General features: G+C 57.2%; 1 protein-coding gene across 3 annotated transcripts in view; it reads right to left on the bottom strand.

Annotated features, from left to right (window-relative positions):
• Positions 1-25382, bottom strand: part of RXRA (retinoid X receptor alpha) — a 120565-nt gene that overhangs the window by 51675 nt on the left and 43508 nt on the right. The window contains exon 1 of one of the 3 annotated variants that reach the window (XM_041119783.1): positions 21571-21588. The exons of 1 other annotated variant lie outside the window; for it this stretch is intronic. In XM_041119783.1, coding sequence (XP_040975717.1) covers positions 21571-21574 — 4 coding nt within the window. In that variant the 5' untranslated portion in view covers positions 21575-21588. Of the gene's footprint in view, positions 1-18676; positions 18694-21570; positions 21589-25382 lie in introns of those variants that run through there. One more of the 3 variants, XM_030000001.2, reaches the window with a different exon arrangement.

Here is a 25382-nt window from a genome sequence, read left to right as displayed (position 1 = left end):
CTCCCTGCGAACGCTGACCTTCGCAGCCTCCCTGACTCCATCCCGTTCTCCAAAAGGAGCACGGTGAGAGCAAAAGCGCAGTGGTCCCGCAGGTTGCTGAAGCTCATTATGGCCTTTTAATTACATTCAATTGCAGTTTTATGGGCTTACAGGCGAATTGGAAGTGATCTAATTGCCCTTGAGGGGGTGCTACGCTCTGAGCTATGAAAAACCAAGCAGGATCCAGTGAGACACAAGGGGAGCTCAAAAGCATTAGGCTCGCTCTAGCAGAAAGAGGAGAAGTTTTGTCTCACGTCGAAGCTCCCCCAGGACCTCGCCGTAATGAGCCGCGCACGTGGCACGTGCCGGGCCCGCCGGCAAACCTGGATCACGCGCTGTCCCAGCTCGTCCCACCCGCTGCCTCCCAGCACCCGGGTCCTGTCCCCACGCTGGGCTCCGGGTGGGAGGATGGACGTGGAGACGTGACGGGTCTCAGACCTGGAGCTAAGCAGGCTCCTCTCCGGGCGAAGGTGCTACCTTGAGCCCAAAAATACTCCTCTCCAAAGCAGGCAGGGACAGAAGCAGACAAAAGAGAGCAGTGAAGCGGGGCTGAGAGCTCTGGTGGACGAGAGCTCCCGGATCCGGCTCTGAAACAGGGCTGCTGACCCACGCTGTCACCCAGTGGGTCGGGGAGACAGCTCTGCTCCTCGCGAGACGTGCCCGGGCGTGGGTTACAGCCCACCGCGGGGCTCACAGCCCAGGGGATTCAATAATAAATGTCCCCGCTGCTTCTCGCAGTTTTAACCCTTCAGACGTGCAGCTGCCCTGCCCGCGGCTGGGGAGGGGACCCAGCAGCTCTCCGCATTCTCCCTCCAGGACATCTGGGATGAGCCAAATCCTGAAGACCAGGAGCACCAGACCCTGCCAGCGGCTTTGAGATCTGTGGGCTAAAACACGTGTTGCCCGCCTCGCCGATGGGTCCTAGAGGCGCAGAGCCCAGGGATGCCGGCAGAAGTGCTCCATCCACCCTGGTTTTGCTAATTACAGGGATTGACCGGAGGCACTGGCAGGAGCATCGCCACCTCCGCTCTTCCCAGTTGCTCTTCTGCTCCCATCTGCGGTCGGCGTTGGGAGCAACCACCAGCCCACATCACTTTAAAAGGTCCTACGCTACGTGTGCAGGATCCGTCCGACGGGACGAGCTCCATCCTCGGGGTCTGAGATGGCAGCAGGAGGTGAGAGGGGGAGGATACGGCCGGGTATTGCAGATCCCCTTCTGCGTCTGGCTTCCAGGAACAACGGCCTACAAACCACCGGCCAGACGGATTATATTACGGTGCTGTGCGCACGCATTAATCCAGATTTGAGATAATTACAGTCATTCACTTGGCATAATGGGCTTTAATTGATCCAACGTGGCTGGTGCTGGTGCTCACCGCCAGCATGCAGCTGGCATCCCGACACCCCAAAGCTGCGCTGCCACGGCCGCACCACGACCAGCAAAAGGCAATACCACTAACTGGTTTTCCAGAAAACCAGTTTTCTGGAAAACCAGTTATGGTAGTATTCTTTAGGGGATGCTGGACCACAGCAGGTGACTGCAAGGCCACATGGGTCTTCCCATCTCTCAGCTGAGACCCAGCAAGCCTGGCTTGGGCAGGACGTGTCATCTCGTCGGGAGGTGTCATCTGGTCAGGAGACGTCTCATGAGCATCCAAGTGGGATGAGCCCCCAGAGGGCTTTGCTGCTGGGAGCTGTGCAAGGGCAGCCCATGGGAGCACCATTTTCCAAGTCTCCTTGGAGAAATGCCCACCTCCCAGCCCATGCTTGGTGGTAGGTTGGTCAACAGACCCCTGGAGGTCCCTTCCCACCAGCATTTTTGTGCTTTCATGCTCCCAGAGCACACGGAGCTGGAAACCCAGATGGGCAAAGGAACCTGGGGTCCCAAAACAGCCATCCCTTCCCATCTCAGCTCCTTCTCCACATCCCCACCAATGACTGGAGCACGCTCCAGAGCGAGCTGGTTGCCTGAGGGACAAACCACCCACTTTGTGCACCGCAGCTGGAGGTCCAGGAGAAGGAGCCTGAGAACTGGGTGCCTACCCAGAAAGCTGCCTGACGAGATAGGGAAGGCAGCTGCCAGAGCCAGGTCACCTTCAATAAAAGCAAGTTCCCTCTGGAAACTAGATGGCACGCATCGTTTTTCAAGAGAAAGAAGCTGCCTCTGGTCTTATGTGACCTGCCCCGGGTTCAGTAACACACGTTGGGCAGGAGGGAAGGTTTAAGCCCCCTTGACACCAGCCACGTGGCCGGAGGGATGGGCAAGCAGGGTTGGTGGGTTGCTCCCCCTTCCCGGGACAGAGAAGAGGCTTAGGAAAGCCTTTCCTCCCCCGGGCAGGCTGCAGCAAAGGATGGTCTGCCTGCAAGCTGCCTTTGGGTTTGAGTTTCTGGTTCAAGTCCAAAGCTAATTAGGCTGCACCAAGTCCAATCAGATAGCCTCAGCTAATTGAGCTCAGCACAGATGGGTCAATGTCCAGCGGGTCTCTGCGTTCCGGGCGTTTTGTCAGCCCGCAGATAACTGCCAGGGCCTGGGAAGGGGAAGGACCCTTACAAAAATGTTCGCTTTGTGTACAGCCAGAGCTTTTCCCTGCTGGAGCTGCATATGGCCCCAGGTTAACCCCTCGGACACCGCCAGCATCATCCTCGTGCCGGAGGAACCCCAACGGATGAAGATGCCCCAACAGCAACGCTGGGGCAGGGCTAAAAGTGAGCAAGTGGAGGATGAAACAGGGCGACTGTCCCCCACGCTCTGGTGTGCGACTCTCACAGCGTCACCCCGAGAACAGGCGCTCGGTGAGCCACGCCGCACCGCCGTACACCACCCGCGTAGCAGACCCACCAAACCACACAGCAAGAGCAAACCAGCTGAATTCCCAGCCACGCGGCTACTGAAAAACCAGTGAGACCAACGCGGCGCGCTGCGAGCTCCACGCTCTCCGCGCAGCTACCAAAACCTCCTCCAAAGCTGGCTGAGAAGTGTCTGCACCGGACTGCAGCCTCCAGTCTACAAAAGTAGGGTTTGTCCAAGCGACCACCACGGCTCCGTGAGCCAACACGGCTGCCGGCACAGGGTCAGCACCGGTTCCCAGACATGCCCGGGCATCACGACCTGGCTGTAATCAGATGAGGAGCACAAGGGAAAACTGCAAGGCAGCCAAACCCTGCTCTCGGGGAGAGCAGCGAGGAAGACGTAGCGAGTGCCTGGGTGAGAAATGAGCTGGACAGGAGCGCTTTGCCCTCACGAGGAGGTCGGAGCTGTGGAAAAGCCCCGCGCAGACCCATGGCCAGATGCACAGTTGAACCCAGCAGCTGAAGCTGCTCCCGAGGCCGCAGGCACATTTACTCCCAGCTGCTGAGTATCCCTCGTGTCTTCCCAGAGCAGACTCCGAGTGACTGCACCCGAGGGCAGATTGCTGGGCAGAAGAGCGGAGAGGAGGAATGGGGCTTTGAGGAAGGCTCCAACGAGCCCTTCCTCGGGCGGTTATCAGCCCCGCTGCAGAGCTCTGCCAGCTCCTGACTTCTACGGCAGATTACAGCGAGGAAAATGACAACATCCTGCTTCCGAAAAACCATGCGCTTCCTTTTTTCTTCTAACCCTGCCTTTGCTTACGGGCCCCGAGCATCATCCACCTGGGCAGGAAGATGGCAGCCTCGATCTCTGCGACGGCAGCGGGAACACCGAGCGCAATTCCCGCGTCCGCCCCCTCCGCCTCCAGCTGCTGGGGAAAGGCTGTTCCTCTTCAGCTGACAAATAGATGAGACGTTTCATTAATAAACTTCAGCTTCTCCTAACACTTCTGATTACGATCTCTCTGTTTGGATCCATGCTCATATTACACGTTCATCTCAATTATATATTCCCTTCTCTTTAAATCCCCACTTATCTCCTTTACCACGTAAATCAGTGGGCTCTGGTTTTTTGGGTTTTTTTTTTTCCTGACTGCCTGCCTAACTTCCCCTGCTCCAACAGCAATTAGAAAATAAACAGCAATTTAAACTGCAGCGTGTCCAGGTTAGCCTCCGAGCTCATCTCCCGGCAAACCCATCCAAGGGGGCTGACATCAGTCCTGCCGAGCCCCCTGCCAGCGCTCATCTCCAGCCCCGCCGTGTTTGCAAAACACTTTTATTTACTTTTTGCTCAGCCTGGGCCAAATCCACCTCGGGCTTCACTGGGGATATCTGACCCCATGAGGTGCTCGGTCCAGCCCGAGCGGAGCATCGCTGCGCTGGGTTGTGAAACGCCAGCCGGAGCGGCAGCACGGGGAGAGCCCAGGCTGGCTCCCCTCCCCACTGCCCCACGTCCCTCTGGCAATTAAGGCAACTGCTTTCATGGAAACCTAATTATATTAAGGAAGTATTTAGTAATTTTTAACTGTTCTGCTGGTGGCTCGGCTCCCTCCCCCTCCTGCATACCAGCAGCACTGGGCAGAAGTTGCAGTGCTGCATTCCCCTGCCCGTCTGCCGCTGCTTTAGCGAGCGAGAGCGAGGAAGAGGAGCAAGCCGGTGTGACTGGCAGGCAGCTTGCTGGGACTGGGGTGGCTGCCCAGGTTGCCCTGAGTGAGCTGGGGAGTCTCCCACTGCCCTCCGGCCCTGCACCAGTTTGGCTGCGAGGCTTGCACGGGATGGCTGTGCCTCACAAGCATCATAAGCGATGTCCATCCCGACTGCAAATTCAACACCCCAGTCATTGCAAGGTTTTGGCTTGCCCTGGATCCCCCGCCATGTATCTCCATCCTCCCCCAGTAACTAACTGCTGTGCAAAAAGCCCAGGTGGGCGAGCGTGCAGCAGAGGCACCGCTACACAGAGACCAGGAGCTCCCACCAGGCACCCACCCTGCACCCAGGGCACCCTGGAAAAAATAACATCCCCAGGAGCATCCTGTGTCCTGTTTGTCCAGGGACCACGGGCAGCAGAGCAGGAGCCCACCACGGCGAGCACTGCACCACAGAGGGCTCTGTGCTGCGGCGAGCTTTATGCTGTGGAAAACTTTGCACCAGAGAGCTTCGCACGATGGAAAGCTTTACACCACAGAGAGCTTTGAACCATGGAGAGCCTGGCACCATAGCAAGCTTTGTACCACGGCTTGTGTTGCACCATGGTGAGCTTTGCACCACGGCGAGCTTTGTACCACAGCTTGTGTTGCACCACGGCAAGCTTTGTACCACGGCCTGTGTTGCACCATGGCGAGCTTTGTACCATGGCTTGTGTTGCACCACGGAGAGCTTTGTACCATGGCTTGTGTTGCACCACGGAGAGCTTTGTACCATGGCTTGTGTTGCACCATGGTGAGCTTTGCACCACGGCGAGCTTTGTACCACGGCTTGTGTTGCACCACGGAGAGCTTTGTACCATGGCTTCTGTTGCACCACGGCGATCTTTGCACCATGGAGAGCTTTGTACCACGGCTTGTGTTGCACCACGGAGAGCTTTGTACCATGGCTTCTGTTGCACCATGGCGATCTTTGCACCGTGGAGAGCTTTGTACCACGGCTTGTGTTGCACCATGGTGAGCTTTGCACCACGGAGAGCTTTGCACCACGGCGAGCTTTGTACCACGGCTTGTGTTGCACCATGGTGAGCTTTGCACCACGGAGAGCATTGCAGGAGCCCCTCGCGCCGGCTCCCCTTCCACAGCACACCCAGCCCCAGCTTACCCGGGGGCCGGCAGCCACGCGAGGTTCCCCCAGCCCAGCCCTGACCCCCCGATTCCCACACCCGGAGCTGGCCCGGCCGCCGGCTGCGCCTTTAAGAGGCGAGGAGGGGAGCGCGATGGCCGGCGCTTTCTGAAGGACCATTAATTTGCCAGCGTCACATGCTTCGCAGCTGCAGCCTGGCAGTGATTTATATGCTTCTGAAGTTCATCAGAGGGAAAAGTACTTTCCAGGCGCAGCGTATCCCCCTTCCCCTCTCTTTTTCTCACCGGCGCAAGCTGCCCACATCCAGAGCCCGGCCAAAAACCCGAGGCCCCATCCATCACCCCTGCGTGTCACCCCCTGCCCTCGCCACCCAGCCCAGGCACTCCCCTTCTCCCCGGCATCTGTGAGCAAAAGAAAACTTCCTCTGGCTTCCTTGCCTCCGTGACCCACTGACGAGAAAGCCATTAATTAATAAGGGGCAGCGCTGATCCGGCTCCTCGGCCGGCCAGGGGACCGGCAAGCCCCTTCCTCCCCATCCCTGGGCCCTATAGCCAAAATAAACGGCAGGCAGAAGGCGGGCGTCCCCTCCTCCTGCCGCCACCCCCCTGCACGCCGTCCTCTGGGGAGGTTCAAAAGTTCAAGATTTTCACATTTCCCTAACGTTATTTCAGGAAATTGCTGGAGAAAGGAAAGACGGCACTGCCGAAAAAGCAATCCGCGTGTGGATATAATAATACACATAATCCAGAGGCAGGACTCGGTGTGCGCCAGGCGTGGTTCGAAAGGAGCCCCATCCCCACCCTGCACCGTACCTGCCTTTTATTTTTTGGCTCGGGAGCTTTCTTGCACGCCGCTGACTTTCGCAGAATTATTCCTAAAGCGATGCCGAGAGCAAAGTCTGGGCTCACCCACCGCTGCTCCAAAGCAAAGCAGCCCCAGCGGTGGCGGACGCCGGGAGATGCTGCCGCGAGGACCACGGCTCGGCCCCGGGAGCCGCAACGCTCAAGCACCAGCGCTTACCAAATCGTAGCGGCTGGTTTGGTGGCAATGCTGCCAAGAGGGTCCAAATCATCACCGAGAGCATCTCCCGGCGCAGAGTCCGGGTGCCAGGCGTGCCGGCCCGGCAACGCGGGTGCCTGAGTCCCGGGTGCTGGGTCCCCAAGGAATTACAGCTTGGCCCCAGATGTGCGCAGGGCTCCCTGCAAACACTGTCACCAGCTCTGACGTGCTTTTGGGTTCCTTTCTTCCTTCCTCTCGAAAGCCTTCGAATTTCTTGTTTGCACAAACCTCAAAAGTTGCTCGAAAGCAACTCAGTCGCACCTGGGTTTTCATCAAAACCAGGTTAAACTACAGCCTTTGCTGAAGGTTTATGGGAAAGGTTCATAAAACTACTGAAACTCTTGGCAAACCTGAATTTGGGGTTATAATGAAATATGAAACTTGACTACTTTCATGTGGTTTGGGGTTTTTGTTGCAAAACATTTGGTGTAGCAGCTTTGGGCGAGAGCACGACAATGCAGTACGCAACAGCGTGTCTATAGGAGCGAGGAATTCAGATACACCCCGGCAGCCTTCAGCTGGCGAATGATTAACTCTTATTTGAAGCCATCTCATTAGCGGGGGGGGCTGGATCCGTGCCACCGCATGCTCGGGGACATGGGGCAGAGCTCTCAGGGCTGGCAAGGACCCAAGGCAGGAAGATCGCCTTGCACCGGTGCAGCTCCGGCAGCGATGGAGCCGCGGTCACGGCAAGAGCCCGGCTCTGCTGGCATGTGCCGCACGGACGTGCCGTACCATGCCGAGATGCTCCACCGGCAGCCTGACAGCTACCTGTGGAAGAAGGGGGATCGCACCCATCGCCCTCCCGAGGTCCATCTCATTCAAACAGGGCACTGCACGCCTTTCTGCTGCAAAGGGCAACCTTGGCTGACGGCAAAAAGGGGCTGGGAAACCTTCACGCGCAAGTATTGCTTCGTTCCTTCCGAGGATGCAGTGTGGAGGACTGGGGTTGGTTTGCTGCGGGTCTTTTTAAGTTTGCTGAGTTCTTGGGGCGTTTGGAGTCGGAGCTTCTGCTTTGGGTCCGCTTTGGATTGTGCTGTGGATTCACCATCTTTCAGGATTGCAAAGAGCTGGCCCGAAGAGTGGTAGGACCTTACGTACATGGTAAGGTCAACTGAGGGGCAAGGAGGAAGAACGAGCTTGCCCGTACTGGCCCCACTATTTCCAGCTGGAAAGTGGTGATGAAGACAACCTCTTGAAAATGAGCAGCATAAGCATCCCAGATTATTGATTTCCTCACAGGAACGCGATTCTCCCTGACGAGCTCTTCCCAGGTATCCATCACCCTCAGCCTCCATTAACCCCTCGCACTTGCTCTCCGAAAGCTCATTCTCCTCAGGGTCTGGAGGGTTACTTGCCATGACAGAAAGTGGCTGATGCATCGAAGGAGGTTTCTGAAGACGAGGATGGCACCTGAAGTCTGCGTACGTGCGAAGATGGCACACCGGCCAAGCAGACACTAGTGGTGGTGAAAAAACTGCCTGCATCCCTGGTCCCACTGAGACGCAGCATGAACGGGTCCTCCTGCGCTCCCACGACCTGCGGGCATCACCCAGACCACTGCAGGCAGGGAAGAACCGCCACGGAGCGATATCTGCATTTTTACACCCGCTCTTCAGGCTCTGCACGGCGTCCGTGGCCGGGAGGGAGCCGGGATGGTGCGGGGACAGGACCAGGCTGCTGACGGAGCTCCAGGCACCAGGCATTGCCCCCGAGAGAAACCGCATCCCAAAGGAGAGAGCGGGACACCCAGCCCAGGTGCCTAGAGGTCAGCCAGAATCCTGGATATTTGGAAGGCCGATTAAGGAAGTTTATATTAATTATAGAAATGTGCTAATAGCCTGGGAAAGCCACCAACCCTGAAAAGTTGTGCAAACACGGCACTGCTCTTCCTAAGCCATTGCCCCCTTCTGCACGCCAGCACCCAGCTCCCCCAGCACGGCTCAGCCCCACTCCAACGCAGTGGGGTGAGCTCTTCCACCCCTGCCAAGTCTCAGCCCCCTCCTATTTACATCCCTCAGCCATTTTTTTCCCCCCTCCCTTATACATTTTAAAGCTGCCCGTTGTAAAGCGCTGCTGAAAATCCCCGAGATATCCCAGGTAGGTCTGTGGCTGCACAGAAACCAAGTGACATCGGGGCTAAGAAGCCACACTGGGATGTTGGGTCACTTTCGGAACACAGCCCAGGCTAGGAAGGGATTAAACTCATTCATATCTAAACAATAAATAATAAGAATAATGTCCTTTTTGCAGTGCAGTTCTTTCAATATGGGCTGATTAATGTATTCGTAACGAGCGGCGGTAAAGATTTTCAAGCCATCTAATTAGAAGGCCGTTTCCTTTCCAGACATGCCCAAGTCACTTTGGAAAAGGAAACATGGCCTCCAACGCTACCTCGGTGCTGTGGCAACGCTACCCTGTGTCCTGAGGATTAATCAGACACTCAACATCCCCGGGGCACCATTTGCAATCCCCGATCTCCGATATCCCGGAGCCGCCTCCTTGGTGCCTCACGCTGAACGAGCACCCAGCGGCAGCCGGCATCGCGCAAGCTCTGCTCCAAAAGGCGCCGAAAATCCCCGGGAAGTGCCGGCGTGCGGAGCCGTCCCGGCTTCCCGCGGCAGCAATGGTGCCAGGGGAAAGTCAAACGTGATGGGGAGGAGAAAGGGACGGTGCCACCTCGCACGGGCCCGTGGAAGGGATGCGTGTGCGTGGGGCAGCTCATCCTATACATCACGGCACCCACCACCCGTGTTGATGTACTTTTCCGTTCGTGTCTGGCATTCCCAGAAAACACTAACTTCATTATTGATTTGTGCTCGTTTGTCATTTTTATAACCTGGCCAGCACTTCTGCTGAAGGCCGTGACTAATTCCACTTCCCCAGGCTGGAAGGGGCGAGAGCCTTTAACTCTTTCAGGACAGGCTCTGCTGACTTGCTCCCTGTTCGCAGACAGAAGCCCCCCGGCGTGTTCGGCCGGGGAGCAGGCAGGACTGAGCTGAGAAGCTCAACGCGGGTTCATTGGGGCTGCGCTGGGTTTTGCAGCACCCTCCCGTTCCTTTCTCAACCCAAAGAGGCTGGAGCAGAAAGGCAGATGGTCCGGTAGCGGAGACGGAGCTGAGCGATGCTCGCTGCTGGCAGTAGATTGCTCAGGGAAAAAATGGACTTTCCACCCATTAGTCTTATGCCAAAACAAACCGCCTCCTGCCCTGTTTTGGAGGTGACCTGCACCCGACGCAGCCTGCCAAGCGTGCAGATCTAAGAGGAGGGCAGGTTGGCCTGCCAGCGCTGGGGAGCATCCAGCCTCCGACACGCACCTTCGGGGTCGGCAAACCAAGCCAGCCGTGTGTCCGTCCACCGCCCTGGGGGGTCACGCAGACCCTCCCGGCCGAACCATCCCTCCTGGCCAGCACGCTCTGCCCTTCTTCAGGGCCAGCAAAGCCCTGGAGAAACCAGTGCCAAGGTGATGAAACACCCGATGGCTGCATCTCCAAGCCAGCGTCTGGTCCCCGACTCCACGGTGGGCAGCAAAGGCCGTTCAAGCCATGCCTGCACTTGCTGCCCGTGCAGCCCCAGTCATGCCCATGGAGAGGTTATCCTCAACAGGGCATGGGGAGCACCTCCTGCTCACGTACCATGGGGTCCCCTCCAAGCCTTGAGCTGCTCATGCATCCGCAAGTGTCTCCTCGTCAAAAGAAAAACCAGCAGCAGGACTTAGTCCTGGCCTTGGCACACTCCGCTCCTTGGGGTCCAGCAAACAGAGGGAGCAACAGTAACTCCTAAGTGACTCTCACCAATATCTACATACAAATTAAACTCCAAATATTTTAGGCAGGTTGGAATAAAGCCCGTCCATGGCAAGGAGGAGAACGTGCCACGACGTGGAGGAACACTTGCCCTCCCCAGCTGAGCAACCAGCCACCACCATGTACCAGGGGAAAACCCCCAAGTGCTGGGGAGGTTGATGGGACCAGGTCTCCTTCCCTCCTTCCAGGCATTTCCCAGAGAAGAGTCAGGGTCGAACTCCCAGAGGAGAAGGTCCATTGAGTTAAATGCAGCAGATGCTGTTTCTGAGGGGTGGGATACGGGGAGTACCAAACACGACATCTGCAATTATGGAAAGCCAGATAAAGAAAATCAAATCTCATGCTTCAGGGCATGGGCTGATGAGTACAAGGGTCAGGAAGGAATTTCTCTCCCCTTACACGGCAGTGCACAATTGGGTCACTGCATTACCGGGTGGCACAAGTCCTTGATTGTTTTTCCCTTTCCTTTTTGAAGCCCTGCGATCTCGCCATTGTCAGAAGAGGTGCTGCTGAGGGAGCAATGGCTTAACCTGGTGTGGCAGAGCCGATGCTTCTCCTATCATCCACCTTGCTAAAGATCAGCATCCCTAGTCCCAGTCAAAAGATCGCACAAGGACCTCGCTCAAAGCCAGTCCTTTTGCCTTGCTGCTCTGACATCGGTCTGCAGTGTTGCCTGCCCCCTCTCAGCCTTAATTACTTCTACTACAACCATCTAAATTATAATAAAAACTCCTCTCAGTAAGGACCTTTTCTTCCTCTGTGTTCGTAAAGCACTGTGTACACCTCTGGCACCATTTAAATACTAAGCAGTAGTAATAAAACTTGCAATGCTGGCTTAGAAAATAACTGCACTGGAAAAGGGGCTGAATGGAGAGAAGTGAGCAAAGAGCGACGATGGTTTTGTTAACAGAGGTTGGGAAGCTTTTGCGGTAACAGCGGTTGCTCTCACTTCACACCGCGTCCAGCATCCTTTCTCTTCCTTAAGCAACTTCTCTCTGCTAAAACTTGCTTAGCTGGGAGGATCTAACCACAGGGAAGAGGCTTGAGTTTCAAATTAAAACAAAGCAAGCAAACAAATGCAAAGATGGTGCATACCATGTGTCTATCTGCATTCGACCCTTGCTAAGCCAGGCTTTGCCAAACCACACGCTTCATAATCCGGACAAACAGTTATTGGTTTTTTTCCGCTGCCAAGCAGCTATTTAGCAGCGATTCTACGTCACCAGGGGTGGCATTTTTAAACGTGCTCTGTACTGGTCTTATTCTACGCCTGCTGCAGCCGGCCGCTTTCCATCAACCCCACGAGACCACGCTTTGCAAACCCCATCAAATAGGGCTGATTGGGCTTTTTGTCGAACAAGACCTATGATTAGTGCAATCTGAAGTAGATTCATTAACGCTGACCGCTGTCTGATGACGTGAACGCACCCAACTCTACTCACTGCAACCGTCTACCCAGCACTGAATTTGGGGGGCCTATAGCTCCATAGGTCAGACAGCCAGGCTGGGGCATGGCATCCCTGCCCTCCTGCACCCAGGGACCTGCGCGTGAGTCCAGCACCCGCGCCGGGAACCTAAGCACCCCGGCCAGCATCGCCCGCCTGACCCTGCTACCCTGCCGTCAAGCTGGTTTGGGAGTTTAGTACGAGATAAGTTGTCCCAGAAAGGTGTCGATCAGCTGGAGGCAGCCAGAGGGTGGGTGTCGAGCTCCGAAACCCACCGTTATCCGGCAAACCTCGCAGCCGTGCACCGTGCCGGCACATCCACGGGGGCAGTGAGTCACGTCTGCACGGCCTCCGGGGTCCGGCCCCGCGTTGTCAGGGGAAAGGTGGAACCAAAGGTATGAAAATGTATTGAATAGGAATTGGCGTGCCCAGACTTGGTCCCTGCAATCCAGAAGCTGAGCCAAGAAAAGAAAGCAGGCGCAGAAGGTTGGGATGGCGCAACGGGAGTTTCAGCATTGCAAACACGTTGCAGACAAGTGGGAGAATTATCTTTGGGGGAATGTTTGAAGGAGCCTGTGGTGGCTTGCTTGGGAAATGAAAAAAAAAAAAAAGAGAAACAAACAAAAGGAAGAAAAGAAGAAGAAAAAACCAGCTCTGGAAGCAGCTGGGTGCTGTGGTCAGGCGCTGCGAGGGCTGCGTGTGGCAGCATCTCTCGGCAGCACGGAGAGTGCTCCCTCCCCGCGGTGCGCTGGCGGGGCTGGGTGCGGTGGCCAAGACTTGGAAAACAAAACCGAAGGAAGCGGTGGACGAGGCCAGGAGCCGAGCGGCGGCTGCCGGGCGCAGGGAAGCGCACGCCGCTGGGGATCGGCAGAGAAGGACAGCACGGGGCTGAGGATGGTCCTGCCGGGGGGCTGGCACGCAGCGACGGGGAGACGAGGGGGCTGCGCCGCGGCATCTGGGCTGCGCTTTGAGCTGGTTCCTCTCCTTAGCATCATTTTGTGCCTTCAGGTCTGACATTTCAGTTGCCTGCGTGCCTCGGTTTCCCCTGCAGGTGATGGAGCCGATGCCACCGTGTCCCAGAGCTCATGCAAGAGCAGAGAGGAGGAAGCAGCTCCTCGCCCTCCGGCCCCATCCAGGACAGTCTCGGGCTGGCGGAGAAGCTCAGAGCAAGCTGGGAACAACATCAACCGTGCTGGGAACAAAGCAGTGGTTGTATCATAGTCACTGGGAGAGTTGGGAGGGGAGTTTCTTTTTTAAGCAGAAAGGCTTGGGGGGGTTGTTTTTTCTTTTTTTTCTTTTTTTTTTGTGGGTTTGCTTTTTCCCTTGCTAACCAAAAATGTCAACGAAACCGAGACTGTTCCCAGAAAAAGGATTTAAACAGATGAATTAATTTCATGTTTGGGGCGAAGGGGAAAAATAACAATGGAAATTCTCAAAAGATCCCATGTTGACAGTTTTTTTAAAAAAACAAGTTTTGTATTGAAACAAATTCTTGTTTCTGCTCCTTTGCAGCGACACAAATCTCTCCGCAAAGGCTGAAACCAAACCAAACTGTTCCAAGTGGTCCTTCCTGGGCCTCTGGTCTGTGCGGGAGCATGATGCTCCTGACTCAGAGACATTTTTCAAAGCCCCAGGTTCTCCCAGGAGAAAGCCATCCCCCCACCCAGCCCTAGCCCTCTTTATCCTTTGCTTTCCCCTTTTTGCACTGAGAAAAAGCCAGGTAAGAGCAAGGACGGTGACCGAGTGCCCCGGCCTCTCCGGAGGCACAGCTCTGCTCCTCTCCATCAACCCAACCAGCCGGCGGCTTGCACGCAGCGCGGGGCTGCGACCCCGCAGCCCTCGCAGGCACGACACCCGCAAGGACCGCGGTTCCCGTTACCAAACCTCGGTCCAACCTCACCGTGCCAAGGAAGAGCTTGAGAGAACTTAATTCAACCTGTCAAATACTTTCCCCAAACACCCTTGGGCCTGGGCTCCCAAGGGCTGTGGATTTGCCCGTGTAAGGAGGGGTTGGTTCACCATCCAAACCCTGCGGGTAGGGAAGAGGTGACACGTCCCCGTGTCCCAGTAAGGCCACCTCAGGGGCAGGACCCGGCTCTAGGACCCGGCTCTAGGACCCCAGGTCCAAGTGAGCAGCTTCACCCAAAACATACTCTCACAGTCTTGCGGACACCAGAAGGTGACACTGGATCCCTGAGCTCCAGAAGATTAAAAAAATCCCCCAAAAGAGAAGGAAGAACCCTAGGCTGAGTCGTGGGTCAAGGCTGCACCATTGCAAAGAGGTGTCCAGGGTCAGCCTGGGAGGATTTGGCTCCGTAGCTCCAACCGGCATCACAGAACTGGTGTTTTCCTTCATTCCCCACCACCTCTCCTCCTCCGTCCCCGAGGTTCCTGCTAGAGCCCTTAGATCTGCCATTTGCCACAAGCGTTGACTCAATCTGCTTCAAATTACCGTAACAATGCTGGGCCCCAAGTGGACATGTAAAGTGTCTCAAATTTATTGTAATTTTAAGCCATCCCTAAAACTGCACAGACATTGCTGGAATATTTCCTCCTCCTTGTAAGACCCTCCGACGACTCCGCAAGCCAGCGAGAGGGACGCGAGGACAGGCGGGAGAAGGAGATGACTGGAGCCAGCTGCTTTTGCACGGGGCTTTGCTTGCTGTACTGGCCAGACTGGGGCATGGGAAGGGAGCAGCGGGGTTCCCGAGGTGATGCTGAGACAGGGGCAACGGCCCCGGGGACGCGCGGCGATGGACGGGGCCGAGCGGCTGCTGAACCCACGCTCCGTCTCCTGCTTCGGGGAGGGAAACAGCACGGGGCAGAAGCCTTTTTGCTGGGGGGCAGGACCACCGTGCATGGCTGAAAGCCTGCGAACGCCAGCCCCTTGCTGCCCGGCAGCTCCTTGTACGGAGGCGGCTTTTCCCAGTGCAGCAACTGGGACAGCCTGGGACGTACTGGGGCGGCCGTGCTGGCAGGGCTGCATCCTTCGTGCCGGCACCCGCTGCCCCCCGCATCCCTGCCGGCATCCGTGCCGCCGGCACCCGCGCTGCCAGGCGGGCGCTGAGCCCCTGCCTGGAGTCAGCGTAATGTTGTCACACAAATTGCACCTGTGAAACTGTTACAAGAATTAATTGATCATATAAGTACAGTAATTGGAACTTGCAAAGCATAGATAATTACCTTTTATTAGTTCCTGTAGATAATCCATTATGCACTGATTAGGCCTAAGTAAGGATCTTATAGTCCTAGTTTGATTAATGGCAGATTATGGATATTAAACTCAAACAGAAATAGATAACTTACTACTCTTCTTTCTTGCTTTAGGAGTACGTCACCCTGTGAGTTATGGTCAGAAGTTTTCAAGGTGCCTCATTCATCCCAGGGGAAAGTCAGGCACATCCGAAATTCCCACCTGACCTGACGGTGGTCCCTCTCCTATGGCGGGTACCAGCTCCCAACACTTCCCAGCAGCTCGAGAGCCACCAGCTCAAATCTCAGCAACGCGCTTGTCCGCTGTCGGCCGTGTATCACGCAAGGCTTGACCAGCTCCCAAACCTGTTTTTAGCTCAGAACAACCTGACACCATCCCTTTCAACCCAAAGCAGCAAAACCTCTCCTAAGCATCTCACCCCCCCAGCTCGGATGCTCTCATTTCCACGGATGCTCAGACCATGTATTTCTTTTCTGTGATTCTCCGCCCGAGACAGAATATCGATAGGTATTTTGCGCCTGCAATTGCTCGACTGCTGGTCCTGCCTGCCCCTCTGCCAGGCTTGGAGAGACCATCCCCGCATCGGAGCCGCCGTGTCCCCTGCGAGAGGGATGCTCAGGGGGATCTGCCTGTAGCACCGGGGTTCTGCTCCCATTACCATCACTCTCACGCCCTGTTAGCAGAGTAAGGAGAACAGGAGCAGGATGGGGGCAACCTGACAAAATCTGCCTGCAGGCTACAGGAGGCTTTATTTAAGAGGAATAAATAAAAAATAAGGCTGTGATTATCTCAGGCCACTCTCCAGCTGCCACCCAGAGACAGAAGGGGGGGGGGGGGGGCATTTTTTAAGTGAATAAACAAAACCGAGCGGATGTGACATGTCGAGACACAGGGACAGATTACTCCTTTCCTCCTGGCCAGATAACCCCGTTATCGGCACGGCGGACAGGATTAGGAAGGAGAGGAGGAAGGGAGAAAAACAGCAAATGTGGGCAAGGGGGGAAAAAAATACCCAGTGGAGAAGCTGGCCGGAGGGAGCGCAGGAGCGAGGAGGCTGTGTTCGGCACCAGCCTATTCATCCCGCACGCTCTTGACTGCCAGGCCTGGGGATGAATGAGATTTACTGCCCATTAAAATAAAGCCCTTTCTGTAGTTTATAAACAATGTTGCTGCTCGGTGGGAGGTTGGACATTTTAGTTCATTAAGCAGCAAATAATCTCTGTCACTTTTTATTTTTAAGTTTATTTACATGTAGGGTTGGGTTTTTTTACCCCTTCCTCCTCCTTCTCCTGCAGCCCCCCCCCCAGCCGGCAGCAAAAGAGTGTACGTGCACACAGCCGAAACTCTGCTCCGGACCCTGAGCTCGCTCCTCCTGTGGCCATTGGCCAAGCCACTAAAATAATCTTGTTTATGTATTAAAAATGGTCCTTACAGTAGAAAGAAATTTATATCTGCCTAAAAACCAGGCGTGGGTGGATGGGGTGTCGGAGCAGCGCTGCTGGGGCACAGAGGGATGCTCAGCAGCCGTCCTGGGAAGAGAGGGCAGAATTGAGTCCGGGGGGAAAGCCAGTGACCGCCAGGTCCCAGCGTGGCCTGGGACACCGAGAGGGACAGGGACAGGGCTGCCAGCAGGATCAGAAACCCCAGTGCCGGGCAGCCCGGAGCGTGGCCCATGGAGACGCCCAGTGGGAATGCAAACCGGACCGCTCGCCCGAGGCTCCTGGCTTAGAGCGGAACGCCTTTCCCTTGGCGTTACAATAACAGCCTGCCTGCCTCAGAAACGGCACCTCTGCCTGGGAGCCTTTGCCCGTGCGGGGAGAGCGGTGGCGTGCGAGGAACTGCGGGAGGGTGCGCGGGGTGACACGGCTCCAGCGAAACCCTGGTGGCACCTCCAGCTGCGCGCCCCGCTGCGAGCGCTGGCCCCTTTCCAGCAGCTGGCGGAGGCAGCGGGAGATGCTGCCGGCCAGCGCTCCCAGCCCCTGGCTCCGCACCAACACCTCGCCAGCAAACTCCGCCGGCAGCGGAGGGAAACCTGCGCGGCAGGCAGGATGCCGCCGGCTGCTGACGCCGACCGTTCTTCGAGGCTACGGACGCTCGAGTCCTCTCTACCCTAAAAACACCCCGGGGAAGGGATGGCAGCAGGGTACAGCCGGGAGCCTTGGCTGCGTGGTCCCCTCTCCACCTCCAGCATCACGCCAGGCTGGGAGGGAACGAGGACTTCTGGGAGGGTCGGCACCTGATTTAGGCTCCAGCAGCCTGTAAAGATGCCGGGATGGTCTTTTGCAAGAGGATGTGAACTCCTTTCTCAGCTGAACCGTAGCCTGGGTCACGGATACCCTCCTGAACCGTGCTTCCCCTGCAGTGCTAAGCGGCTCCCGCATCCTTCCCCGCTTCCTCCGGCTCGGCTAAACCCCGCCGTGACTCGGCCCCGGCACCGCTGCGGTTCCCTGGTGGGCAGAAGAAATCCCTCCTCGCGTTATCTAGATCCTAAAGCACTTGAGCAGACGGCGAATGTGCAAGCCATTATATCATTCACTCACTATCAAAAGCTCACACAGTGGCACTTAATTACAGCCCCGGAAGCGCAGGCTTCCTTAATAAATCAAAGAAATAAAGTCAGGGATGATGCACTGAACAGAGGGGGTGGGGTGGGGGGAATAAAGAGCTTACAGTTTCCCACTGTGTGTCCCCTTTAGATAACAGATGCTCTCTTCTTAACCTCTCACTTCATCAGATCAGCTCCAGCTGTGTTTGGATCAAGTGCACAGCCTGGCCCGCGTCCAGCCTGCCTGCTTCCCCGCTCCGGTGCCAGCTCCATCCCTCCGGCTCGAGGGCTGGCTCTGCCGGGATGGCAGGGAGGAGGGGAGCCCCCGCCGAGCCAGGCCTGTTTCATTAAGCACATTTTACTCGATTCCTTCTTCCAGCGACCCAAACTCCTTCAAAAGAGCATCTCTGGGACTCTCAAAGAGGGCTGAACACTGGTCCCATCAGCACCCCGAGGCTGCCCCTGGCCAGGCTCCCGGGAAGGGCACCAGCAGCCTGGGAGCCGGTCACGTCACAGCAACGACACACGAGCGATGTTTTCCCTTGCAACCCTCGCGAGCAGCCCACGCCGGCGCAACAGCCAGGAGACGACACTGTTAGCAAACAGCTTCCAAAGGCCGCGCTGATAGCTCCGCGTCGCCTTGGCCATAAATCACGGGAGAAGCCCCACCCCCCCCCCCCCCCAACGCCGGGACACCCTCCGCTCCCTGCCTCGGCACACGCCACCCACCTCCCTGTTTATTTGTAAGTGTCACCTCTTCCCTCCCGCTGGCGCGCAGCCCGCCGCGGGAGCGCGGTGATGAATGGGGCTGCAATAGCGTTAAAAGGAGATCCCTCGCGGCACAGCCCCCCCAGCCTCTGCCGGGGGTGGGCACGAGCAGCCCCCCATGCCGCTGCACCCAAACCCACCACCCCCAGCCTCCGGCACGTACCCCCACGGGAAGGCAAGCGGTGCCGGGGGGGGGGCCGGCAGAGCCCAGGTCCTCTTACCCGCCTGCAAACGTGCCTCGCAGCCCAAGGACCTTAGCAGAGATAAAGCCTTTGAGAAATCCCACTGCTCCTAATCCCCCAATAGCACAAAAATAATGAAGCATTATCTCATCAGGCCTTAACCCAGTAATTACCCAGGGGATGGCTTAATAAGGAAGGGACACCCACCTGCCAAATACAGCCTAAGCCTGCCTCCTGTTCAGTTACACAACGCAAGGCTGGGCACGGCGCTGCGGGCATCCTTCGGCCCCCTCGGACAAACCCAGGCAGGGAAAGGGGGAGCGGGAGCAGCCCTGTCCCCAAACCGGGGCACCCGAAGGAGCCGAGATGCTCACGAGACCCAACTGGTTCCCCAGACCAGGGACCATCACTGCCGCAAACGCCCTCCTGGACCCAGCCGGGAGGAGGCAAGCCCTCGCCACCAGGAAAAGCTGCCTGCTCCCAAACTCCCTGAAACGGCCCCAAAATCTCAGCCGGTCGCAGTGGCTCGGCTGAGGGCAGCCGCCGTTCGCAGGCTTTTCCGTACCGCCCTCCCCTCGCCAGCTCAGCTCGTGCCGTGCCACCTCCTCCCTGCACCCCACATCCTTCCTGCCAGCCCTCCCCAGGGCGACAAACACCCCGATGCTCCAGCCGTGATGCTAGGACGGCCGGGGGGGGGGGACAGGGACACGAGACAGCAGCGGGGAAGGCTCCGAGTTGGGTTTAAACCCCATCCCAGCAGCCTGACCTGCAGGTGCCAGGGGATGCTTCTAGCCCACCCTGCAAGGCAGACGTCTCCTCGCCGCGACGGCCCAAATCACGAGCAGCTTCAGCAAATCTTAGCCAGGGCTCCAAGTCGGACCACGTGCCCTGCTTGGCTAACGGAGCTGGAGCGTGAAAAGCGAGCCGGTCAGAGGAGACTGCTTGGGTTACAGCTCGGAGCAGCCGCCGCGGGGACGGAGAGGGCTCTGACAGCTCCTGGCTGCTCCCTGGGCAGCGATATCTCCAGATCTTTTACAAATAAATATCATTGCTCATTATCTCGGCATTAAAGTTACATGCTGGGCGAGATGGGTACTGAGCTTTCTCTCGCTAATCTAAAACGGATGCCAGCGCTTCTATTATTAATCCCCCAGGTCGCGGGCTCCCTCCCGCTCCGTCGCTGCCGGCTCTGCCACCGCCACCCCCCGTCCCCACGGGCGCAGAGGGGACAGCGGAGCAGCACGACAGCCCCTCCGTGCTCGCTCACACGTGGCCCGGCGGCTTCACTCCCCAGCTGAGCCACGTCGGTCCTGGGGGAGTAAAACCTCCCCCAACGCCGCCGGGGCCGGGCGTTTCCTGAGGTTTGATTTTGCTGAACCCATTTCCACGTGCAGCCGCTGTGAAGATGAGCAAGCGGCAGCGGGGCAGAGGGGGTTTCTCCCTCCGGGGCAGCATGGGGCATAAGGACCCGCAGAGCCAGGAGCAGCCGGGAGGGCTCGTGTCAAGCCTTCATCTCAAAAAGGCCAGTGCCTGCAGAGTAGCTATCTGCTAAGCGAGGGCTACCAGCCCCAGGGGAAGGTCTCACAGTAAGAAAATCATCTCACAGCATCACCCTTCCGCCTGGATTTGAAGTCCGGAGAAAGAGACAACCGAGACACGATGGAGAGCCAAGCGACAGACCTCCCTGGGGGCACAGAGAAGGCGAGGACGGCCAGGCAAGCTACCCTGGAAACAGCTCCCTTCTTCCCCGGCACAGCCCTGCCTTCCTCATCCTCTGCTAAAAACCTCCCCGCACGAGCAAAACCAAAAACTCCCGCTGCTTGTGTCCACCCCAAGCCCGAGCTGCTCAGGAGCAGCACGCCAGCCCCCAGCGTCCCGATGTGCCGCGCAGACCGGCTGCCGGCGGGATCCGAGCGGGTTTGATTCCCACACCCTACCGTATCCCGGGTTCCTGCGCCAGCACGGCGTGGGGCTGAGCCGCTGCAGGATGTGGCCTGGCAGGGCAGAGCCAAGCATCACCCTGCTGCCCACGCACGTCAGCATCTCCAGCAGCTGCTTCCTCCAAAGCCAGAAGATACTGAGTCACCGGCACGGAGCTGCTCGGCTCATCCCCTCGCTCTTTGCAGACAGAGGTACCGCGGGCAACGTTTACAATACCGGGCCCAGCAGAAGCGGCAGCAGAAGCTTCAGGACAGGGATGGATGCCACGGCCACCAGCCCCCAGCCCACCCAGGGAGAAAAGCAGCGCTTCCCGCAGCCCGGCAGCAATCCACGCCGTGCCTCGTCTTTAGTGGGCTTTAATCACAGCGATGGGTATTGCAGTTAGATGTCGGCTTGCTGTGAGGAAGGAGAGAGCTGTGGAAGAGCCGAGTGCTGGGGCTGACCAAGGGTGAGCCGAGCCCACCGTGGAGCAGGGAGGGTTTAGCAGACTCGTCCCAGCTGCCTGCAGCACACAGCGGCCCCGATGCCCAGACAAACCCCGCTTGATGTCAATCTTCTATAAAGTCCCAAAAAGTCCCCAAAGTGCCAATACAGAAAGTTGCCCCTTCCCAGATCACACACACAGGGTCCAGGGAAGAAAGCAAAGCAGCTTTTCCCATTTTCCCAGGAGCGGGCCAGCTTTGCAGGGGGTTACTGCCTGGGGCAACCACCCTGTCCCTGCTCCAAGCACCACGAAATCATCCACCAGCACCCTGAGACACGGCGAGGTGACAGCACCCATCACCCTCCCATCCCGGGCTGGCTCCCCTCCCCTCCCTTTGCTTCTTCTTTTTAAGAGAACAATTAAACTTCAGCCTTTTTATCATCGTTTTTACCCCCGACCGCAGGGTTGCTGCATCCTCCCCGGCTCCTAACCCCTCCTGTCCCATCTTACCCATGAGAGGGGGCCGACCCCCGGCCCCCAGCCGAATTACCGCAGTCCCCGCAGGACAAGGGTGCCTCGTGCCGGGCACTCGCTTGCCAAGGGGGGGGACGTTTGCCTGCGTCCCCTGACGTCACGTAGCCCGCGTCGGGAAATGAATGTGGATTTCAACATCCTTCAGTTCATCAGCTGCTTGTTTCAACATCCCCACGGTAAACCCTCAAAAAAAGCACACCCTGTCACTCCCTCGCAATCTTCCTTCTGCTAACTCCGCTTTCTCCAGAGGAGTATTTGTCACTTCCAAATAAATATTTATTATGCAGGTGTCTAGGGCTTCCCACCTCCTCTGCTTTCAGCTGCGCTGACACCAGAGCTCTGCTGAGCGCCCAGATGTCAGTTGGTAACAGCTCCCAGAGCATTTCTGCCACCTCCTTTGAGCCTGGCGTTCAAATAACTTCTCAAATCTTCCCACTAACCTCAGCAGGAACACCCTGGTTAAGAGACATCTCAGAGCAAGCAGACGCAGGGGGTGAAGCATGAAAAAGCGGTGCCGGGAGGGAGCCTTCCTCGGGCTTTTTGTCTCTGTAAAGACAGATAGAGGGGAATGCGAAGTCCAAAGCCAAGGGCCAGTCCTGCAGGACAGACCCTCCCCAGCCCTGCTACCACAGGTGTGGAATAAAGACTTTCTGGGCAACATCTGCTCCTTCGTGCCAAATCCAGAGATTCTTGGTGTCCTCTGCATCCCCCGAGCAAAGCTCCTTGCAGGGAAAGACTCCCAGCACTGGAGCGTTTTCCTTCAGCTCACGGGCTTAAAGAAGTGTCTACAACCCACCAGCACGTCGGACTCCTTGGCTTTGGAAATGCAATCCCAGGTCCCGGACTGCAGAGCTGCACAGAGGATGAGGGGGACAGCCAGGGGACGCAGCCCCTCGCGCAAAGCCTGGGGGGGGTCCATCTCTAAGAGAAACTCATCCAGGAGAGCCAGGCCAGGGCAGCCCGCTCGTGCACCTCGTGGAGGAAGGCATGGAGGAAGATGGGGCAGCAAGAGGCACCAGGGGAGGTGCAGCCAACTCCTTCCTAAAGTCCCGGGACTTGCAAGAACACCTCTGGTTTAAATACGGGGGCGAGCTCTGCGCCCCAACGCGGCCCCAAATTTGTAAGAATTGGGAAAGGAAAGCCAGAAATAGCTGCAAATGGTGCTGGTTCCCCCAGCAGCGACCTGTGCGAATCCAGCCTGCAGCCCTGACGAGGGGGGATCCGACGGCCTCATCCCATGCTGCCGCAGGAGAGAAGAGCCTCGCCGGAGCGGACGCAGAGGTTGGCACGGCTGACCGGTCTTTCCTCCCGACGAGCCCGGGCTGGCAGCGGCCGGGGCAGCGCAGAGCCAGCCTGGTGTGTGCAGGCTCTGTGCAATAGGAAAGCAGCCCGGAGTGGGGCTGCAGGGTGATACTGGTGCTGGATGAGGCCCCGGAGATGAGGAGAGAGCTGCATGGAGCGGGGCTGCAACCCCGCAACGAGCCGTTGCAGCTCTTTGCTCCCTGGAGCATCGCGTTCACCCGACAATGCCAAAGCAAGAAAAAATTAAGCTGCAGAGAGCCAAAGGGAGAGGTGAGGGAGGGCGGGGTGCACACCGCAGATGGCTCCAGCCCAAGGAAAATGCCCTGGAATTCATATAAAAGCTGCAGGATTTAATTATCAACTTGCTTTATGGGGCAGGGATGTGCCGGGAGCCTGCCCCTCTCCCCTGGTTCTCCCTTTCACCAGGCTGGACGTTGCCTCCCAGTGCCGCCGACTGGGGTTGGGGCTGCAAAAGGAGCCAGAGAGATACTAACAGGTTACAAAACCCTGAGGATTGCCCCGGCCAGACTCTGCCAGTCTGGGACAAGCAGGAGAAAAGTTAATTTTAGGGCATTCGATTTTCATTGAGTCTCTGGGCAGAGCCCAAGGTCCCTGGTTAAACCAATGGGGCTGTATTTGCCCATTAACGTGCCAAGTAGGTACCAGGACCCTCATTCAGCAGGAGGGCTGGGACTCCAGGGTTCCCTTGCTGCTCCTGACCCGGGTTTCCTGCCCAATTTCACGGGGATACGCTGGGAGCACAGAACCAGCCAGCCCCGTGTCCACGTGGGCCGGCGGCAGCTCGACCCGCTTTTCGGAGAGGACGGGGAAGGGGCCGTGTGCCTGCCGAGCAACGCGCTGCCCGATTCTGCAAGCAAACAAAAGTAAGAGCCACCTGCTGTGATAGTTCATCCCAGAGTAATGGTGGGATAGATTTTTAAAATACTCTTGAAAAGAGAGTTTCCTCGTCCTGCCTGCTCCATGGTGGTACGGGACCAAGTGATGGATTCACCGGCCGTGCTCCCCATCCCATCTCACTCTCCCTGGCTACATAGAAATGGGGAGAAAAAGAGGGGAAAAAGAGAAAAGTCCAAAACAGACCAGCTGCAGCACAAGGCGGTTTGACTGTGGGAATGGAAACCTTCCCAACCCGCATCCTTGGGCATCCCCGAGCCCCAGCCAAAGGACAACGGGAGCCACAAGAAAAGGGAAAGCAGGAACACGAGATCTAGTGCTCTGCTGCAACGGGGCAGATGCTCACACCGAGGCCAGCGTGCAGAAAGGACATGGGGGTCCCTGTCCCCCCTGGGGACAGCCCAAGGCCACCTTGAGGCACACAGCAAAGGGAGTTAGGCATCTCGACTGCCCTTGGGGACATCGCCGGGCTCCTCTCCAGCACAGCCTCCCACCCAGGGCGACGATAAATCTGAGATTGGGAAACACTCAGACACTGCCGCCGACACGGGGGGACCGTTTTAACAGCCTCGCCTCTCCCCCTCCATCCCTTGTCACCGCTGTCACCGCGTCCCCTTCCTCCCTCCCACCCCTTTCGAATTAGCAGCCATCGACCTCCTCCCCCTGCGGAGCTGACATTAATCCGGCAATGTTTGTTTAACAACAGCTCCCATTGATCTGTAGCCTGATCCCCCAAGTCAATACAGGCTTTCGCCAGGGTCTGGAGTGCAGGATCCGGCTCCAGAGTGGCCCGTCAAGCTAAAACGGCTGCATGGGCTGATAGGATCAGATGCTGTCAGTGCTGCTCTGGGACCCATTAGCTTTAATTAGCTGATGATGCTGTAGAGGCCACATAAAACAATGAAGGGGATTGATCCCTCGTGTAACACTATTGACAGTGGAGCTGCATCTGGGATCAGTTTGGTGCCGGATGCATCTGTAGGGTCTATAAAACCAAGGCCTGTTTTCTTTTTCTTTTTTTTTTTTCTTTTATTTTAAAATCCCATAATGGTAGGACTGCCAGTTTAAAAGCAAGAGCAAAAAAAAAAGAAAAAAAGCCAAAAGTCAACCGCAGGGAGCCCTCTCTGATTCCCGTTGATGGTAAGTTAGGGCACATTTAACCACTTCCACCATCCCTCCCTGCCAAAGACCCTCGTGTGTATTGCACACGCTGATCATTAAGGCATGCAAGCCTGCTTCCAGGTCACTGTCATTAGCCCCGTTTTAAAAACAAGACGCCAGCTTTCTCCGTGTCCTTTGCTCTGAAGGGCACATCAGTCCCCAAACCACCTGCTTTCTGCAAAGCTCCCTCCCTCTGCGCAGTGTCACCCATCACACCTGCAGCGAGGGACCAGGGTGCCACAAGGAACACGCTGCACCAAGAAGGGAACCCAAAAATACCGGGATGCTGCAGGGTGCCCTTGCCTTTTCATCTCCCCTGCTGCAATCATCCGGCTGAGCATCTCCACGTGCCCCCCACACGCAGCGGGGACTTCCCCTGGGGGACTGAGATGCTGACAGCCAAATGCCTT

Source organism: Aquila chrysaetos, chromosome 24 (genome assembly GCF_900496995.4).
Source record: "Aquila chrysaetos chrysaetos chromosome 24, bAquChr1.4, whole genome shotgun sequence".
In the NCBI taxonomy this organism is placed as follows: domain Eukaryota; kingdom Metazoa; phylum Chordata; class Aves; order Accipitriformes; family Accipitridae; genus Aquila; species Aquila chrysaetos.
Note: the sequence above shows the minus strand (reverse complement) of the source record. Positions and strands in the feature narration are given on the sequence as shown.